At 39.5% G+C, this 21,429-nt stretch overlaps 2 protein-coding genes across 2 annotated transcripts; both read right to left on the bottom strand.

The window, feature by feature from the left end:
* Nucleotides 1-358: 358 nt before the first annotated feature.
* Nucleotides 359-6,299, bottom strand: LOC127357026 (serine/threonine-protein phosphatase 4 catalytic subunit B). The gene is made up of 9 exons (XM_051389187.1): nt 6,132-6,299; nt 5,206-5,479; nt 3,917-3,968; nt 3,759-3,809; nt 2,933-3,034; nt 2,628-2,801; nt 2,385-2,511; nt 1,974-2,163; nt 359-1,323 (listed from the first exon to the last, which is right to left on the bottom strand). The coding sequence occupies exons 2-9, from the start codon at nt 5,313-5,315 to the stop codon at nt 1,194-1,196; spliced, it is 936 nt and encodes a 311-aa protein (XP_051245147.1). The 5' UTR covers nt 5,316-5,479; nt 6,132-6,299; the 3' UTR covers nt 359-1,193.
* A 667-nt stretch (nt 6,300-6,966) lies between these two features.
* Nucleotides 6,967-20,969, bottom strand: cln3 (CLN3 lysosomal/endosomal transmembrane protein, battenin). Its single transcript, XM_051389153.1, has 15 exons — nt 20,634-20,969; nt 20,480-20,516; nt 19,149-19,245; nt 18,920-19,003; nt 18,229-18,308; nt 16,980-17,065; nt 15,594-15,666; nt 14,547-14,690; nt 14,103-14,242; nt 12,698-12,750; nt 12,542-12,610; nt 12,323-12,378; nt 12,068-12,161; nt 10,658-10,798; nt 6,967-9,057 (listed from the first exon to the last, which is right to left on the bottom strand). The coding sequence occupies exons 1-15, from the start codon at nt 20,686-20,688 to the stop codon at nt 8,941-8,943; spliced, it is 1,326 nt and encodes a 441-aa protein (XP_051245113.1). The 5' UTR covers nt 20,689-20,969; the 3' UTR covers nt 6,967-8,940.
* Nucleotides 20,970-21,429: the final 460 nt, after the last annotated feature.

Below are 21,429 nucleotides of genomic sequence, written 5' to 3'. Positions count from 1 at the left end.
TTGTCTTCTTCTGTAAGACTGCCGCATATAAATTAATCACATTGTGATAGAAAGCATGCAACAGCCACTTTGAGTCAAGTTCAGTCTGGGCTGGAGTGTGACTAATGGTTTACCCAAACAGGAACCCTAGAAAAGGTGGGGAAATGAAAAGGAAAAATCTTACTGGCATACACCATCAGCTTGTACTTCTGATAGCAATGTTCATGTCATGTTGCAGTGCTTCAGAAATGACTGAATGGCCCTTTAATCCCAACTCTTCCCACAGGGCTAGTTACTAACTTGAATCAGGGATGTCACAACATGCATTTGTCACCATGTCTAGCACGCATGTATCATTAAACCACACCTGAAAATAAAATCAGCATTGATACAAAAACTTTATTCTCACAATATCAAAAATGACAGACCTACAGAGATTTGTAGATTAAAAGGAATTAAGAGAAAATAAACAATGGTGAATATAGTGACTCCTGTTGGCCAGTCATTACATTTCTGGTATTTACTTGTGATAGTGCTGGGCAGCAGCACTGGGTATGTTGGATGTTAAATAGTGACACACATGACATTTAAACAGAAACATAAGAGCAAAAAAGGGGATGGGAAACAGGTCATTTTGCATTTAATCCTGGCAGCAACAATTATACAAAAATCAAGAACAAAGACACAACATATGCATCGAGGGAATTTCTTAAACGATAAAAATGTGAAACTTCCTACATCTGCATATTTTTTGAAAAAAGAAAAAAAGAAAAGTCTAACTCCTTCCAAAAACTTCTAAAACTAGATGACAATGTTCGTCAGGAAAAGAAACACTACAAGAGTGGTGGAGGTTAAGTCAGGGAGGTATCTACAGAGAGTGAGAGAGGAGGAGACCAGATGGAAATGGAAGGAGGCCGAGGGGAGAAAGAAAATGGCCATCTTATACAGCTGAAGAGAAGTGACAACAGTCATGGGCCCAGTATCCACCTCGCCACCTACACCTTTCACAGTGACTGCTCTGTCAGGCGTGGGCAGTGGGGCAAAAATCCGGCTCTTCAAGCTGAAGCTGTCTGGAGCCTCGCAGGGATTGGCAGGTTTTCTGTCGAACTGCTCTGAGTTCAGCCTGACAGAACCGTCCAGCAGCAGGATGGAGGGTGGCTGGTGAGAAATGGTACCAGAGATCTCGACACATCATGGCTGTCTGCTCAAAGACTTCACAGGAAATAGTCGGCTACTGGCTTCTTGGAGGGGATGCCTCTGGTCTCTTGTGGCGCTGCCTCGAATATGATGAACTCCCGCTGTAGATGCTCATCCAGCTCCAAGATGGCCGCCACATTGCCACATCTGGTTAGGACATTTAGAGAATACATTTAGAGGGTAAATAAACACATCTGTCCTCAATGTGGTGTAAAATGAGCCTTTGAAGAGAATAGAATAAATGTCGTTGTCCTGCTGAGGCAAAAGAAATGTCTTTGTCTCACTCAGCAATGAATGTATTTACACTGCAACGTCTTCAAGACATTTCCAGTGTTTAAAAATACTGCGATGAAACTGACTGCAGAACTGCAGTTGTGTGAAGCTATCATTTCGGGAGCAAGGTTTACACTTTATTGGCATAAACCATCTAATGTGTACACTTTCTTATTTTGAAGTAAGACAAAATAATAAGGAGTGCTTTGTGGTAATTTGTCACCATTAACAGGACTGCTTATCGCATCAATTGCTACAGTGACTGACTGAACTGAGTGTAGGTTACCAGAACTCTGGTAGCACTCATACTACCAACATACAATCATGCACGTAAAACAGACCTCGACATAAACATTTGTTTCTAGTTGTGGTTACAACACAGCAGCAAAATATGCCATTCACGTTACAAAGTAACCTACCAGGACTGCACACTTGCATGTATTTGACTGGCCAATGCCTTTTTTCACACATGGCAGCCTTAGACATTGTACATTCACTATTTGAGTTTTAGTGTATCTCCCTACCTGTAGCAGTAGTTGGGTGCTGACCACACCGTGAGCACCGTCTCATTGAAGTGCCATTTGTAGCCCTCCATGACCAGCTGATGTGCTCGACAGATCATGTGGATGTCGTTGGCGGCGTTGAACTGGGCCACCACGTCACTTCCAAACAAGTAGCCAGCACCTCTGGGACTCACCCCCCACCCTGTGGTGTCTATGAGAGAAAAGATCAGTCAGGTGAAGGTCTGCTTCTAACATGGCAGCAGGGTTAGAGAGATAGCTGTAAACTTTGAAAAGTATTGCTGTATATTTAACTAAAAGTCCACCACTGCTGCCGGTTTTCATTTTATCATCATGCCAAATACCGTTTCCTTGAACACACAACAGTATTTGAACAATGCAATGTTTAAAAGGCTCGACAGGTCGTCTGTATACCTTCAGGGTCTGACCACAGGAGGTCACACATGGGCCCATCATGGGGAACTTCTTGTTTTCTGTCAATGGTCCTGATCTGGTCCAGTGTCTGGATGGATGGAGACAAGCCTCCGTGCACACAGAAAATCTGAAGGACAAGAGAAGAATGTATCAACCCAACTGATGGACGTTATATAATGTCACATCAGAAACTTAGTCTTACAGTAATTGTAGTTGAAGGAAATATTACAGAATGTGTCACACCTTGCCGTCAATGATAGCTGAGAGAGACAGGTAGTCGAATATCTCTGTGCAGTATCTCCAGACGGTGACAGAGCCGTACTTGCGGAGGCACTCGTCGTAGAAGCCATAGACCTGGGTGATTTGCCGGGACTCGTGGTTTCCCCGAATCAGTGTTATCCTGTCTGGATAACGCACCTGAGGAGAGCAGCAGAAGCAAAGACATGAGGACAAGCAGATTTCATAAGCCCTGTGCATGTCCTACATGGGGATCTGACCTATTTTCCAGAAGTACAATGCTTCCACCTCTGAAAAGAAATCCTGTGTACCTTAAGAGCTAGCAGAAGAAGGAAGGTCTCCACACTGTAGAAGCCTCTGTCCACAAAGTCTCCCATGAAGAGGTAATTTGTCTCTGGGACGTCGCCACCGACCTGTCGTGGGGAAAGATTAAAAACAAGTAGTTTAACAATGATATACTGTGACGTTTATGTTAATAAAGCAACACATCAACATTACAAACAATGCCACTGCCATTCTCAGTAGGATTGGACCTATCTAAACAAGCTGTAAATATTACAGTTCAGTGGGATCATTGCTCCAAGAAAAAATAGTTATGGGGAAAAGACACTGAAACAGACTGACAGTAATGAGTTTGTCAATATACCTTTTTCCTCTCTGGTAGACACTGGGTGCTAAAATAATCTTTTGATGTGCTGAAATCTGTTTTTAAGCGAGCTACAGACATTTTGTACATTATGTTAGCATTTCAGCCTGTTTGTTTGTCTTTATATTGTGGCATTGTTTGTTTTCCCCTCTGACGGGTGTGGTTTTTAGGGTGTGACATGCGACATTCTGTGTGTATTTTAGGGCAGCGCTGATGGTACACAGAATTTATCATACCCTCCGCAGTGAAGTAAGAAACTATATTTTAGACAATTATGATCGAAAATGGGGTCAGATCATTTGGATCAAACACACCAGAATGATCCTTTAGGACTTGTGTTCAACTTTGCAAATTCACTATATTGAACTTGGATACTGTTCAGAATGCGTGCAACTCTGTCCAGCACCACCAACCAACTTTAAAACACAACACACAAATAAAAATTAACTAAGTCTGCAGTGGTCAGTGTGTAACAAGAAACTGAAACTTACTCTAAACAGCTCTTTCAAGTCATAGAACTGACCATGTATATCACCACACACCTGTGGGAGACAAAAAAACAGGACAAAACATTATCACCACATTTTATGAATCAAGACTTTTAGTCAAATTCTGAACAAACTAGAGCCAATAGAAAAATGTTTCTTACTGTGACAGGAGAGTCTACTCTCTGGACATTGCTTTCTTCCACCAGAATCTCTCTGAAAATACACACACACACACACACACACACACACACACACACACAACAGTTATGATTACATGTTCTACTAAACCTGTTAGATTTCCTCCAGATGCATTCCAAGACTAGCAGCTGGTCATAAAGGAAATCTAGCTGTAAATCAGTTACAGAGCATCGCCCTCCAGTGGACAAAGGCGTGTAAAACACAGGAAGAAATGTGTATCTATGTCACCAAGCAGACAAGTTCAGTGTTTTCATTTCTGGTGTGTCTCTCTTCCATTTTCAATCTAGCATACAACAGAGAGAGGACACACACAGAGCTGATGGCTGACATTATAGCTAATGTAATTTCTGTGTTTAAACCAGACAAATGTGTACATTACAGACTGATTTCATTAGTTTCTGTGGTTCATTTAATACTTTTGTACAGCCACCTTTTAAGCCAAAGGACATGACTGTACAATACAATACACTTGGGTTGTAGCATCCCTTAAACACCAGCATCAACCAATCATGACAACGCATTTAAAACATGCTGGTATGGCATTTTAAGCAATCCAAAGAACAGCAGATGGAATACTCATTCATAATCAAGTTTAGACCAATATAAACCAGTAAAGCAGTAGGGATATATCATTGTTCTATAAGGTTTATGACCCAACATCCAAATTCAAGTTACTTTGATTATGTGTCCAAACCTATATTTCCTAAATACTGCAATAGCCCAGAGTACCCAGTCCAGTACATAAAAGTTAGTAAAGGAACCATGGTTAGTTATTATTATATGTCTCTGCATCATAGCCTGTGTCTTGTAATATTCAGTATGGACACTTGAACACTGAATGCTCCAGCTGGTGTCAACATCCTGCTCTTAACTTAAGGACAAAAACAAACAATAGAAGAAAAACTTGTTATAGCACACGAACTCCCCTTCAAAAAATATAAAGCTAATCCTAACTAACAAACAATTTTACATGATACTGAGTAGGAAAACAAAAAAGCATTTAATCCTTTTTTGAAATGTAGTTAGATTCCAAAGTTGCACTTACAATATAGTATTGAGGTTAACAATGTAATAACACTGTGAACAATTAGTGTGTAGTTTTAATATTTACCTATGCCTCCATTTGTTTTGAGTGTGCTTTCAGAATCTAGCATGACCCAAAAAGTGAGATGAAACTCTCCAGTATATATTTAACACCACTATTAACATCTGTATTACTGTGTCTGTATTATAGGCCAAGTTTATCCATTACCTGGCTTTGGCACACAGTGCTTTGACTTCATTTTCCTTAATGAGCTCACAGCGTCTGAGCTGCTCTATCTGTCGGTCCAGGTCACTGATGTCCCCCATTGTGACACACATAGGGAGAGCTGCTCGCACACTATGGTCGCACACTCCTCCGCTCGCACACTGGGGTCACTGAATTGTTTCTTCCCCGGGCAGTGGAGCGGGCAGTCACAACATACACAGGGAGATTCAACACTTGCACGTCAGGCTCTTGCTATGAGGATGTGCAGAATAAGGGACTGTGGAGAGAGAGAAAAAAACACGGTTTAGCACTTCAACAACAAACCTTTACTGAACGCGCAACAACGCAACAACTAGTTATCACGTAACCGGAGAAACATTTAGTTAACGTTTGCTCCTCGATAACTTGGGCCGACTTTTATTAAACTGGTTCCTAACTACGCAGTAGTTTAACCAGCACAGTACTAAACTGGCATTATATGATTCGTTCATTCACATACCATACAGATGCACCAGAGATTAGTTATTCGTCAAGGAATGTGAGGCCTATGGGCGTAGTTAGCTAAATAGAAAGCTAACCGTTAGCACGTTAGCTTACATCACTGCTAACGACGTCAGCGAGCAACTGATTATTTGATAACTTAACCAACCATTTTGTTTGAGACTTTGTACTAAAGGTTAACGATATCGTCTGCCAACCGATGCCGAACGACTACACATAACAGCTACGTAGTGTGCTCATTAAACTAAGAAACATATGTAGGTTAGCTGACGAAATGCTGTATGTTAGCTGCCTAACCACGGCTGTCGGGGCACCGACACTGGTTAGCACTTCGGCTAATTTCGTGAGCTAGCTAGTGCTAACAAGACGCTACCAAAACGATTCACACAACGCCGCTACTTCGACGACGCAGAAGTAAGAGTCAATACCGTCAAGTGAGAGAAAGTAGAACTCTGAGGAACAAACATCAATGTGTTTCATTCCGTGGACTGTGTTCTGTCGCCGTCCACCCGGCTCCTCTTCTTCCCCCACTATCGTCTTCGCCGGTTCGCTCCTGTCGTGCTCATGAACACTAACGACTCGACTGTAACTTCCGGTGTAGGGGACGCGCATTGCTCGGTGCAGCGCAGCAGCAGTGATCTGTCCCTCAGAAAACAGAGCTGTACAACCACAATGGTAGAGTTTGTTTCCTTTTGTCTGAGGGGAAGTAAGAGGCCTGTTATATGTGAATAAAATGAAGCCATAATTGAGACATTGGAGAGCTTGAGAATAAATGATACAGTAAAAATGGTAAATTGAGGTCCCCATCCAGTTCAGTTTGTTACATCATTTTGATGTTTGATCTTCACTGTGTTAAATTATATATGTGCAGATCACAAGGTGGAAGCCAGTGGTCGAATATGCAACTTACAAAACCTTTTTGGAGGCATATTCTTTAATTCCTTCAACACAAAGCAACGACATGTAAAGTAGAGCTGAAATGATTAGTTAGTTTATCAACAAAAAAATATTCATCAATTTTGAGGTAAAAATCAATAGTTCCCTGGTTTCAGCCTCTTAATTGTGATGATTTGCTGCTTCTGTGATAGTACACAATCTATGGACCAAATGATGAGAAACACTGAGCAGATTAATGGATAATGATAATGGTCATTAGTTGCAGCCCTGATGAGAACAGCAACCCTCAGTTGTGTTTTAGAACAAAACGGTTTTGGATGAAGATATAATATATAACAATAATCAATAATCACAGTACAATCATAGTATCGTATAGGCTAACTTTATAATACAGAGCACATTCTTAAAATCATTTATTTACATTTGTATGTTACATGACAGGTTTGAACCATTTGAATGCTCTCACTCCAATGTTTAACCTTATTTGACACTGAATGCATCTTTATCACACAGGCACAAAGCTTCAAACACCATCTGTAAGTTGTAACAAAGTTATGACAGTTTAACCGTAGCAGCATAATATAAAATGTTAGTAGTTCAAATTTCAGCAGGAATGTGCACATCGGACAGTGTATATGGATAAAGTCTATGACATTGTTGCTCTTATTTAATAATAATAATAATAATTATTATTATTATTTTTATTATTAATGACAATTTACATTACATTCAGAAAACAGGAAAACTGAGGTTTTTGGTTAAAAATAAGTAAACAACCAACCACAAAGGCAAAATTAGCTGTTAACATTTAAATGCGTACCCAAAAATGTTCTTAATGTCTTTTCACTAATAAATTGGAAATAATTAGGATTTCAAAGCTCCAGTTACAAATACAAAATGTCACCAAATAAAAGACCGTTATTATCTTTGGTAGAAACGTATAATAAAAAGTATTTTGGTCACTTCAATAATGACATCATCATATGTTAGTTCAGCAATAACCTGATTCATCCCGGTTATAAGAATACAGAAGGCACCATTAAATAATGTCAGCTACTGGGGCACTTTTACCTTCTGTTCAGCAATAAAGGTATGAAGGAAAATCGGTATTGGTTCCATGTTGGTTTCGTTGTGTAGTTGTTACAGCATGATCGATACACATTCTTCCCCTTAAAACATATTTAAAAGCTTTAAAGTAACATTAACTTAATTAATCAAATCAATTCGTAAGACCTGTCAAGATCATATATGAGACATTTGAAGGCCTAAAATTCAAATTAGTGGATTTTAGCCTTTTTAAGACCCCAGGGACACCCTGTAAAATGTAAAAAGTAATGGCATTATTAAGAGTAAATACCTCATACCAAATAAAAAAAATATCCCATTACCATCATACACGAGTTGTTATGTCGTCACCTATTTGTACCGTTTTTTGTTTCAAAGTTGCACTAGGTAACTCTGTATAATGCCAGTTCTAGATGCAGTGAGACACTTTCACCCTTCTCATATACACAACTTCATTATTGTAGAAAGAAAGATGAGTGAGTGAATAAGTGAGTGTAGTCCGGTGTTCGGTCAGTTCAGATTAAGAACAAGCTCTTCAAACTACATGACCAGATAAAAATACAGGTGTTATTTCTGAAAATGAGACGTCCTACTGTGACCCATAATTCAGAAACATTTCAGTTCAGTAAAAACTGTTAAAATAAACTGTTGTGTAATAAAAAATTATGTCTAATCATTTTCTCTTTGTTTTGGAGAGCTGTGCTGGTCATAGTGCATTTCTTAATTCTACTAAACAACCACAGTTTCCTGTCTAGCTGTTCACTACTTAACAACAGGAAGGCATATCTTGTGAAGCAGCTACAGGAAACATTGATGGAAACAAGTGCATTGTTATTTGTCACTGAGGTGAGTGCGCAACTAATATTGGTCTGCAAAACAAGCAATGGACTTTTATGAAACAATTAGTTTTCTCTGCAGGCAACAGGTTCTTAGTGCAAACCAGCAAATACCAAACACATTATTAGGTTAAGTTAACTATTACCATGCCTTCCTGTTGAAAACCACTCATGTCATGGGACTGTTGTGTGTATTCCAAACAGCAGTGGAAGCTGGTGAGAAGGATACGTTAGTGAGTGAGCCCTCCTCTCTCTGGCTGACTCACTGGTGCTGAATCCGCACTGAACACAGTATGTGGAGTCAATATTTTCATGTAGGAGTAAAGTCTGCTTTTGTCAGATGGTCTCTAACTCATTTCAGATTAAAAAAAGAAAATCCTTCAAATGGAACGCACCCACGTCTTGCTTATTCATCCTGCTGGTCAGTGTGTGGGTTGGGTCATAGGGAACAGAAGTATCTGTGGACGGGGAAAGCAGCGAGTCCAGCCAGAGCTATGCCCAGACTGTCTCCTACACTGGCAGCAGCCATGGCAAACTCCCTCTGTCTGTCCTCAGTCTGTGGGAGAACAGACAGACGTCAGGATGAACACACACTAGACATTTAATGCAGAATATAAAAGAGCCACACCTCAGCTATACATAGAGCAAGACTTTTTTGTTTTGTGATACTGTATTAATATAGTAGTGTTTTAATGAGCTATTTATCAGCACTATGATAAATACAGATGCAGAGCACACAGTTCTGGTTATAGTACATTTTTATGCAGAATTAAGTATATGGTGGTGTGTTGTTTATACTATGACAGTTTTACTGAAACTAGATTAAAAGAAAACGCAACATATTGCCTTTTCATACAGTATTGCAATATATAGAATTATATTTATATTCCCTGTATCAGGATATAGATCATATTGGCAGATTTTTGCCAAAACACAGAAACTGTCAGAAAGGTTATAATTCTGCTTAATGTTAATATTTTGAGCCAGTGGACAAAATATTAGAAACACCTTTCAGTGTAACACACTCAAATACAACACCACCACCCACCACAGCCTCAATAATAAACATCTGATCTGTGGACAGAACGAAACCGTCCATAAAGCAGAAGACATGTGACATAACACAAGTCTCAAATAGTAATAAAGTTTGTCACTCATTAATGCTGGGTAAAAACATTACTCATTACTTACTTACTCTTCACACAATGTACATTTCCTCTCATTTTATCAGTGTGACAACACAGTCACTTAATACACAACAGTCTGCTGCTCTCTTCTCCTCTTCTCAACAGAGGAGTGTTTTTTTAAATTCTGTTAAGCTCCCATCAGTGAGTTTCAAAGGGAGAGACTACGCCCTTTGGTCAGGCTTTGAATGTGAAACATATGCAGGCAAGTATTGAGTTTTACTGGCCGTGTTTCCATCAATGTATTTTTATGCACATTTAAAGTGTCACATTGGAGAAGGTTGCTTTTTCCAAATAAGTTCTTACATAGCAAACATTTAAGCCACAGGACTGGTCAGCTGTTTCCACTCGGACAGTCGCCTCATGGCTATAAAACAAACCCACGATTGCTGCACACAGACCTGATGGAACCTCACATTAATATAACAGTTAATGTCATATTCACATCCTGTTGTCTGCATTGATTTCAACCGTTTTATTCCAACTAGTGCTCTTTTAATTATGACATATTGTTACTCTCTCTCCTTCTGGTTTGCCGACTGGAAAGCTGGCGCCACAAACTCCTTATCTTGATGAACCAACTCATAATAATCGCCTAAGAGTAGTAAATGGAAGTAAGCACTCATTCACCTTTTTTTGGGCTGAATTACTCAAACTTCAGTTAAAATGTGTGATACATTTAATGGAAACACGGTAACTTGAAAAAGATCATGCAAAAAGCAGTTGGAAAAAAAATAGCACATGTAAACTATTTCTGTCAGAGAACGTGAGAGCAGAAGAGTGGTAGGTTAGACATGACTCTGTTGTACTGATGGAATTAGTGCTGTAGAAATTTATATTATACTGACTGTATCATGGCAACAGGTTAACATTGAGGTAGTGCTGAGTTTGCATTCACAGCTAACAGCTGCTGAATTTCATGACACGTGGTAACCCCGAATAACAAACCAACTGACTGACTGTTGACCTGACCTCTTTGCTGATGAAGTAGAAGGTGTTGACATAAGCAGCTCCACCCAGCAGACCCTCATAGAGGACAATAACAAAGACCAGCCAGGCACTGGGCAGGAACTGGTAACCCACTGCGAACAGGAGCACCACTGCATTCACCACCTGTGGAGGGCAGAGAGCCTGGCGATCAGCAATGTGAGAGTACAAGACACAAACTGAAAAACAGAAGACTGAAGCACTGAAGAACAGATGGGGCCGCAGTCACAAGTTGGATCTTAACAGGAATGTGACACCTTAACAAATGTGGCTCTTTGGCAAGCAATCTGAAATGACCCAGCTTTGTAGTTAATCTTTTTAAATACCAATTTGGCGATGTGTATTCGTACTGCTCTCTGTGTCTTATCACTGTACCTGGTTCTATTGTTCCTGGTGCATATCTGACAATTCAGTGACAATACTGGACCCTGTTCTGACTTTTTTTATTGACAGATGGGTTGTGCAGTTGGAGATAAGGATAGGTGTGTGTGATTCCAAAGAAACAAAATGTAAAAAAAGAAAACATAAAATGAAGTGACTTGCAATCTGAATAATAACACATTCAAGAAAACTATTTATGGTCACAACAATAATAAAACCAAAGGGAAATATATGACAAATATTTAAATGCATATTTAATTGTATATTTAAACTGAAACTGACAGCAACTACATAAACCTTCCTTTCTATACACACTGATTACCACAGGAGATGTTCCGCAGGGTAAATAAACAGTGACATCTGGTGGCTTTAACCAGACATGGCAGCTGAGCAACATATATAACATTTAAATTACCTAATTAACTGTAGTTACTACACCTATACTTTTTTAATATATAACCTTGATCAGGGTGTTTTCCTAACCTTACTTGGGAAAATAAAGGAATACCCAACTAAAAATGTCGGCAGTTAAAAGTTAACTGTACATTATTTTGCCATATTCCTGTGTCACAGTGACTAATGTGGATAACATTCAATTTGGTCCAGTAATGAGTGAGAGCGCTGCAGTTGGCAGGTATTTATAGGTATTCTTTCATTAGTGTATAATCACCTGAATATAGGAATCTTTATGTTTGTATACCCTTAGAATGAGACGTTTTTATCTACAGACACAGCGGGTCGCCTTCCACGGAGTCTACCATGTTGCACCGCCACGTTTCTACAGTAGCCCAGAAAGGACAAACCAAACAAGGTGTTTTCCGTGCGATTCACAGCCATCGTAGTTTCTCCTTGGCGCTTGGAAGGGGAGTGTGAAGCGACTGAGCCACAATCTGCAACTACACTGCTAGATCCTACACACTGGACCTCTAAGGACAACATGATCCAGGCAGCCTTACATTTAACCCAAAACATATCCATTTTGAGCTGATTTGTACTTTATTCTCTATTGCCCACCTGTAGCAAAGAGAGAGCCCACAGTTTCCTGATCTTCACACAGCACAGGGAGGATCGAGACACCAACACACCAACCTGGTACAGCATCTGGTACCTGAGCACACACAGACACACAGACACACAGACACACACACACACAGACACACACACACACAATGACCAACAATGACCAACAATGACCAAACCCAATTTAAATACAGTAATATTTAAATTGGGATAATATATCAAAATAATATTCTAGTGATGTTAACCGACCAGCGATACTGCTCAGCGTGGGACAGGGAAGAGTTGGGGAAATACAGGAGTTCCATCTGGAAAAGGAAATATCTACATTATTGTCACTCAGTAGGATCACAATTACACATCTAAGTGTGTTACATTACATCTCATACGCCCATACAGCCAATACCAGAAGGAAAGCTTAACAACAAGCAGTAAGATGGATGTGACGCCAGAGGCCACTAGAGAACTCACCAAGCCCTGATTGATGAAGTACTCAGCAAAGTAGACCAGTCCCAGAGGAAACACAAACTTCAGCAAGCCCTGCTCACAGGAATCAAGAGCAATAGTAGTGGAACCAGACAAACAGTCAAACACTTAAGTCTCATGTAACGTGAAGAGTACACTTACTTTGATGATGTGCAGTTTCTCTGTGAAGGTGAGAGGTCCAGTGGTCCTGTCCTCTGTTACATTCAGGGGGAAGATAACATGATCTGTGTAGTTATTCAATAACAAACAGCAGTACTTTATAATTACATTTTAATGTGTACCAAATGACAAATGCTGGGGCATCATTCCTGAGGAACAGCAGAGTCGCAGTAACTCAAACAAAACTGTGGTCTGGTCACTCCACCATCCAAATACTGTATAGAGATGATTATAAACTCAAATCTAAATCAATAAACAGCCTGCAGGCATCCAGCACACATATCCCCCTTCCACCACAATTTGCTGTTTTCAGCAGCTTTAGAAGTGTTGGTAGGTGGATTTTATAACGTCTAGTCTCCCCGTTTCCCCGTAACCACATACTGACTCCAGCTACTTACTAGACTGCGACTGATGTCAATCTTCTTATCTTGTTCTTCCAAAGAAAGTGGGAATATTTCCAAAAATCTATTACGTAATTCACCCCCAAAACTGTAAAAATGTGTTCCTGTCAAGCATTGGCAGATCAGACAGCAACATCAAATACTGGCTCCTTTTGGTTTTCCAGCCCAAAACTTTACTGTTTTGATTGACTTTGACATTTTGTCAACAGCAGGCAGCTGTTGTCTTTTAGAAAATCTCTGAAAAACCCACTATATACTGCAGCAGAATATCGTGGAGCATTCAGCAGCTACAGACATATTTTCTGAGCAGTAAGTGAAGACCAAAAACAGAGCTAAAAGAGTGGACATCAAGTGAAAAAAAAATAAAAATAACAACCCCAAAGCTGTCCTGTTTACACATCAAGTACAAATTGAAAGTATCGAATGTGAAAATACGAACTAAGCTGATGCTTGAGTCCTAATTCTGTAGCTAAAGCATTCATCATATAAAACCTGGTATCAGTTTTCACTGCAGTGCAGATAACATGCAACTTCTAATATCTGTTACCGCACACAAATCCACCCACATACAGATTCCTTTTTATCTCTTCCAATGCACACATACACACAAACAACCTCCAACCAAACCAAGATAAACCCACTGGGGCCCTTGAGGTTATCTGACCTGATTATTGACAAGTCACAAGCAGGCCTGAGGCCTAATGCAATGATTCATTTAGAGTTTTAAGTGCATCTATCATCAAACATAGAAAAGCTATAAAAGCCAAATTAAGATCAAACTTTTTCCCTGCCCCCACAAAACTGACATGTGCTTTCATTATTATCTAATTAGATTAAGGCAATGCACCGCTCGTTGGCCTTCCAAATGAAACCATTGCACAACTGCTGCTAATGTTAAACTCTGCTGTTAGATTAACAAAACAATATATTATTTGTAGGGCAGGTTACACCAATTTTAAGACCCCACAAACACCCAGGACATGTACCTGGGGTGGATTTCTCCTGCTCCTCTTCTTCTGATTCATCCATCAGCTGCCGCCTCTCCTCTGAGCCAACAGCTGCATATTCTGTCTCCCTGCTTTTCCACTGAGGTAATGAAGATGGAGGAACCAGCAGGATGAAATAACTGGTGGTAGTGTTGGGACAGGAGGAATGGTTTCATTAGTGTTGAGAGTAAAACAAGAGGAATGAACAGAGAAAAAAGCTAAAGACGTGCAAGGGCCAATATGAGGACAGAAAGCCAGTACATTTGAATTAATTGTGGAATCCAATAACAGAATGTATAAAGAGCAGCCTCTCTCTTTGGATTTAATCACATTGTGAATGGTAGAAATGATTTTGGGCTATCAAACAGTCCAGTAGGTGAGACTAAAGGGACATTTCAGTGCTTCTACAATACAGAATTTGACACTAACAACACTAACACTTACCTAATCAACATAGCAACCGGGACCACCAGCATGATCAGCAGTGTAGTCTGGGGTGACAGGCCGACTTGGGTGAGGCCTGCATAGAGGAATGCTCCTGCAACACCAGCACCACCAGTACCTGAGCCCCAACCTCCCAGTACATCCCTGAGGCAGGTGGGAAACCAGTGTTTACAATCCAAACTCAATATCTTTCCCACACACAGCACAGTGTATTAAATGACAGAGATACACAGATACATGCGCACACATGGACTGCTAGACCAACTCTACATAACTGCTGGAATATATTAACTGGCACTGAATGAACTGACTGGATCCACATATGGATACACTGTGTATCACAATGCCTCTGTGAGGCACATTTTTAAACAGATTGCACTAATGTACTACACAGCTGTATGCAGTTTTTACCTGTTAGAGGACTGCGTAGTTGTGCATACAGAAAAAAACAGACCGACCAGCGTAAAAATAAAGATGCTTCAGTGGTCAGTGTAGCAGCTTCTGCTGATTATAAGGGCCGCGTGTTTTGCACTGCGTCCATTTTTTATTTATTTCAACCACCATCATATTTGACCTTTTTTAAAAAAAAATAATGTTTTACTAAAAAAGATGTAATTTTTTTAATTTCAATTTACAATCAGAATTTATATTCTCAGTATCACTTGTTTTATTCATGCTTAATATTGTTATTTATGTCTTTCCTAAAATTGAATCTGTTTAATTTCTTGCAGAATTAGGCTTCCAAAGAACTGAATCACAAAGCAACAACACAACTTTATCTGGACGGTAGAATGTCAAATATAGAAATGTGGTTATAAAGGGTCATAAGTTAAGTTGTAGTAAAGCATGTAAGACTAGCTGTCTTTTAACAACATGTTCTCACTTTTGAAATGGTTTTTGAGAGTGCTTCCTATATGCAGTATTGTATAATGTCCCACTGTTTAACAGACTATACCTTACTCTTCAGGTACAGCTCAAAGTTATGTCGTCTGCTGATGTTTAATTTAGATCTAGTCATCTCATCTTATGGAAGGAATTTGTGTTTACCTGCTGAAGAAGACAGTGAGAGAGAGGAAGGACAGTTCTCCCAGCCCAGAGCTGATACTGGCAAAGATCACTCCTAGAAACACAGTGGTAGAGAGGGTCATTCATCTGAGTGAGCCAGGTGGGGAAGGACAGAGATGCTCATGAATGGAAGAAAAGGGCTAATTACTAGGAGGGTTATTCCTTTGTTTGACAAGGTAGAAGGATTACATTAAATTAACTGTGAAATGAATCCTGAATCATTTATGTCCCCTATAGATCATCAGTGTTAGTAGATCAGATCATGTTACCTCCTCTATGCCAGTTTACTTCACAACTACCCCGCAGTGCCCTAGTCTAGCTTGAGAATTTTGGATCTTCCTCTTTAATGATCTAATTAAAATGATGACAGTTGACTTGCTGATGAACTGCAACTGAGCCAGCCCTGAGAACAATGCTCGGGGATCAAAATAGATACTATATATGCACTATATATTTACACAGCAAATAGTTGTGTTCTGCTATATTCATTTTCTAATAATCGTATATATAACCTTTAATGTTATTAGCTCAACAACTCTGAAACAAAAAGATCCATGGTGGGTGGTAAGGTCTATTTCCAGTGCATTAGCTCAGTAAATTAACAGATGAACTTGCAACACTTACATTTACTCAAACTCAGCGGTTTCCAAAACCATTCACTCCTACCTATAACATCAATATAGTGAGAGCAATAGCTTACTCCATAGGGAGCTTTCAGGCACTAATCAATCATCCTCCTACTGTATCATCAACTGTATTTTTTGTATGAAGTGCAGTGAGAGGGCAATAAGGGCCCATAGCTCACTGTTTTTCCCAGGGCCTCCTAGAGGGTTAAAAAGGCCCTGTCTGTCGAGTGCTCACAGGGTCAGTGGGCCCCCTGCAGAGTCCTCAGTTGAGTAATGTAAATGTAATCACATTTCTGCAGACTACAGAGGGGTCTGTCATATCATGCAACACAGTGACTAGAGGAAGGTTGTGATGTTGTCCTCAATGACATCGGCTGTGTTGAGGAGGAAGAGGACAGGGTATCAAAGCTTAAACCTATTGCTGCCTAATACAAATATACCAACTACTACTGACTGACTGCTTAATTAGATTAATTTGACTTCTTCTCTTAAAGTCCAAAGTTCAAAGAAGTCTGTAATTACACAAATAAATATCAGTTCACTGATCAATCTTAGCATGGTGATAAATACTTCTAGCAGCGAGTCATGATAAGACTAAAATGCTTTCATATTTCTGTGAAATTACGGCGTTGTGATAAGATGATAGGAAATGTAACTGAGGCAAATGATAATAATCAACCAATCACCAATAATGATAAAAGCTATGACTAAATAAATAATAATTTAAAAAAGCCATCTTTACCTAGAATGCTCATCCACACGGCCGAGGAGAAGGACACGAGGAGGAAACTTGTTGCTGCCATGATGGCACAGAACAACACTCGGAAACTAGAAAAACAGGAATTAGGCAGGAAATTTACAATACAATACAATATTCATGTAGTGCAATAACATTAAATAAACATAGTTTAGCAACTTTGTTTCAGTAACTCGCATCACTCCATTGACTCATTCTGGTCTGCCACGGAAGCTCTGCTAGTTGTTCCCTGCACTTAAATCTTAATAAAACATTTAAAGGACCCGAGCTGTGTGGCTACGATCAGTTTTCATTATTCTTTAAGTCACTGGCTGAGTTACAGATTCTTGTTGACTTCTAACAGTAACACCACTGCAAATGCAACAGTGATGGAAATTTACATACACACACACACTTTGATTATTATTATTATTTAGCCAAATAATCACAAACTCATTACATGGACATCGATTTGAAGTAAAAACAAAAAAAAACATCTACAAAGGGAGGGAGAAGCTCAAATAAACTATTTAAATGTAAGCTATAGGAACACAACAATCCACCCACTGACTGCCAGCACACAGCACAAGAGGAGAGGGAGAGACCCCGGTGCTGTTGGCAGAAGAGCCGTGGACTACAATAACACTGAGCAGCATGCATGGGAATAAATTACAACATAATGTATCGGAATATATTTCTTACCCTTGTTTTGATGCCAGTCGCTTTTTAGAAATAAAGTAATTTTGCAACACTGACTCTCTATGATTGAGTGTGCGTGTAAGCATGCGCGTAGAGCTCGAACAGCTCGTGCCACCATACATTTTTTAAATTAAAACACAAAACAATTAAAATGATATATATTCCAGGACACATAAAAATAAGAATTTCATTTGTAATAACAAATATCTCTACTGCCCCTCAATTATCCCACTGTATACTGTAACACTGTATGTTTGTGTCCCAGGTGCTATTATTATTGTCTCCGAGACAACAGGAAGTCCTTTTCAGGTGCTGTGTACTAAAATGGCTCCACTTTAAAGAGCAAACATCCATGAAACTGAACACTTCCTTCACATCTCTTAAATAAAATCCCACCATTGCATTAACCAGGGAACAGGGAGAGTTTGGAATAAAGTCCTATCTCTAATATCAGATTGTAGTGGCAGAAAGTAAAGGGAGGCACCAAAGTAACCTCCACCTTACTGTGATGGGATGACTGCTGGATATTTACACTTGATGATACGCTCTGTCTTACCCATAAGGCAGCTTGTGGATCACAAAGGGAGCACACAGCTTGATGACGAGTGTTGGGAGGATGTCCGCTAACAGCACAGCCTGAGGAGAAAAGCACCAGAGCTGTCACTCAGTCCAAGAGAGTGGGGTTTTAAATCATTAGTGTTTATATTTTAAAGGAAGGAAGGAAAAGTATTACATTTATGTGTGATATTTTTTATAATATATTTTATATATGTCTCTCTCATTCCCTCATTGTTGTGTTTCTCTGTTCAAACTTCACGTTGCTATTTAGTCTCGTAACAACGTGGGATTCTGCTGTACTGGGAGTTGAATGTATTTTACATTCTGAGCCTTTCATTTCTAGATTAAAACTAGAAAAGAAAGCCTCTGCCGTGGTGAAAAGCTGCACATAATTTTAATTAGAATTATTATGAAAGTAATGCAATTACAACTTCAAGCACTTTCAAGCACTTTATCCAAAATCCAAGCACTTTTCAAACCTTAAACAGTTGGATTTTAATGTGGTGTTTTCAAGCAGCAGCAGATTTCCAGCACCTGTTCGAACCCTGAGCTGGTTTTTAGTTTCAGTGCCTGTTTACTCATTTTATTTTTATTGGATGTTTTCACAGAACCTCAGAGTGAGAAACTAATAATTCACTGCCATCCAGTGTGGTTAAGGTTACTCTGTGTTGTGTAGTGAAACCATTTACCGCAGTAGAGACAGGATTGCAGTCATAGCGGCTACTGTTGCTACTGTTCCCAACTTGGAAATCCACAGCCACAGTGGCTGAATTCTGGGGAGAAAGAAGGAAACCGGTAAAAAGTGTAAATGAATGCTTTATATCTTTATGTCTATACACACTTTAAAGCTTCAAGCCCTTAGCAACAACAAGGGTCACTGCTGATAGATAATATCAAAGTACAAATTGGCCTTCTTACAGATGCTGTGGCGTTTCCTGACTCTTGTCTTTTGAGGATGTCATGGGCGGCGCTCAGCATGACCACATACGCGAAGTTGTTGCACAATCCAAGGAGCCTGAGGCGATAATCACAAGAGGGGACAGATAACACAGGGTAAGCAGATTCAGATGGATCAATAACTGACAACTGAGACACTGGCTGAGAGGCTTCTCTTTGACTAAACACATTCAGTCATAAGTGTTTGTTAAATGTTGTCTTTACAAGAACCTTTCCTAAATGAAAAAGTCATTCAAAATATAAATTACATGAGGAGATATAAGAGAAAAATACTGGCAAACAATGCTCAGAATTCAAGTTTTTTGACACCACTTTTTCTGACTTATTTCAGTTGGTGTTTATTATCATTAATTTTCAAAATGACACCAATAACCACTTTCATATACAACCAAACCTAAAACAACTGCTGCAGCTATTCAAACGGAGGCCATATTGTTTTTTTGGAGTGAAGAGCTCTTCCGTCGGGGCAAACAGAGCAGCTGTATTGAGACGGGAGGCCTGTTACCTGCGTAACCTTCTTACAGTTATAACTGACTGCCTTTAACAGGGCAAAACACCATGGCACAACAACATGGGATTCTTATTTGTGCAATAGAACATTTATTTTAAATACCTTCAGTTTATAGAGCTTGAAACTATTTTACTAAAGGAAGCAATGTTAAAGTTGTTGGCATATCTTTTTTTTATTTTTAAGTTCTGTTTTTGCAGTTTGAACAATAAAAAATGTTCATACATTTATACACAAAGCCTTCAGGATAGACATTAAAATGTTTTTATATGCTGTATACTCCTCACTGTAGAATAAGCCACTATAAACCTGTATAAGGACCTGGCCATGCACAACAAACAACCAGAATCTTAGAAAAGCAGTGTGATTTTATTTAAACCGAAAATGATCTGAAACGTTTTGAAGGAACAATAATTCTTCTTTTTGCTTCTTTAACAACAAAAGATGTCAGGAGTTTCATTTCTTAAACACCAATTACACACACACACACACACACACACACACACACACACACAAGGTTTCTGTTCCTTCCATCTGTGTGACAGTGGATGTAGGAGTGTGATATGTAGCTGTTCACAGTCAGTAACAGGAAGCTGTGGGCTTCATCGGTTCGACTTTAGTTTGACAAGCATTCGTTTCCCTTCATGTCTAATACTGGCTTTGGCTTTCTGCAGTTGTCACCTTATTGTTAACACTTTACTGTAGCCATGGAAACTGGTAGCATGATAGTATTTGTCTCAGTATTTGAACCGTGGTTTTTAACACTACACTTCTGGACTCTCACCAAAATCCACTCCAGTTGCGCCATTGTGTGGAGCGACCTGTAAACAAACAACAGATAAACAACACCGTTAGCGACTCACATAACAATAATAATGTGTTACAATCTGACATCTGTCAGTAAAGTCAGACACACAGCACACAGCGGACAGACCCACCATTGCTGTCGGAGCGTTGAACGGGATCTGCGTTGACGCTGGCTGCCTGCTCCATGTTTACAAACGGGGCACCGGAGAAAATACACAACAAAACAACAGCGAGCAACCGGGCTAACAGTTACCGTAACAACCGGGCTAACAGTTACCGTAACAACCGGGCTAACAGTTACCGTAACAACCGCGCTAACAGTTACCGTCACAACCGTTCAAGCACTCAGGACACATCGTGGACGGGATGCTACGGACCTAGAGAGCTCCCACAGCCACAGACGGCTAGCTCCCCGCTAACACTCAGCTCCTATTTCAATTCTGTTACCTTTAAAGACGTCACATGAAACGCGGTGTTCCGTACAAATAAATTCCCGCGGAAACAAAAGCAACCATAAAGGTTCCCGTTCGGTGACGCTAACGTTATTTAAAATGAGATAGTAGCCCAATCTTTGTTACGCGTTTATTATCCCTATGTGGTTTACAGTATGTTTAATATCACAAAGGCAATCATTTAATATATTGTTATAGTTAACGTAAAGTAAATTAAAAATGAGGTGAAAAAAAAAAAAAACACGATTCACACTAAAAAGTAACAAAAAATGGTATCAATCCATGTCCATTATTATTGTCCTTTGTCTTAGTTCAGCGACCAGTGGTCAGATCAGCGGAAACACACCGAAATGAGCCTACCTACTAAACTAACTGAAACTAAACTGAATTGAAAACAAAAATGAAAAACAACACGACAATACAAAAGTAGAATAACTTTAAAGAAACTGTGATCAGTAACACTGTGTGTGTTATT

This window comes from Dicentrarchus labrax, unplaced genomic scaffold, assembly GCF_905237075.1.
Source record: "Dicentrarchus labrax unplaced genomic scaffold, dlabrax2021, whole genome shotgun sequence".
NCBI classification, from domain to species: Eukaryota; Metazoa; Chordata; class Actinopteri; family Moronidae; genus Dicentrarchus; species Dicentrarchus labrax.
This window is presented reverse-complemented; position numbering and strand designations above follow the sequence as displayed.

Bases quoted from the DNA above. Each gene is read 5' to 3' on its own strand.
- LOC127357026 (XM_051389187.1), bottom strand. From the start codon at position 5,315: ATGTGTGTCACAATGGGGGACATCAGTGACCTGGACCGACAGATAGAG. The intron at 3,969-5,205 runs GTAATGGATAAA...GTGTATTTTCAG, and splicing joins GCACTGTGTGCCAAAGCCAG to AGAGATTCTGGTGGAAGAAA. The intron at 1,324-1,973 runs GTAGGGAGATAC...TGTCCTAACCAG, and splicing joins GCACCCAACTACTGCTACAG to ATGTGGCAATGTGGCGGCCA.
- cln3 (XM_051389153.1), bottom strand. From the start codon at position 20,688: ATGGAGCAGGCAGCCAGCGTCAACGCAGATCCCGTTCAACGCTCCGAC. The intron at 19,004-19,148 runs GTAAGAAGGCCA...CTTTCTCCCCAG, and splicing joins CAGGAAACGCCACAGCATCT to AATTCAGCCACTGTGGCTGT. The intron at 9,058-10,657 runs GTCAGGTCAACA...GTTCTCCCACAG, and splicing joins TCTACTTCATCAGCAAAGAG to ACTGAGGACAGACAGAGGGA.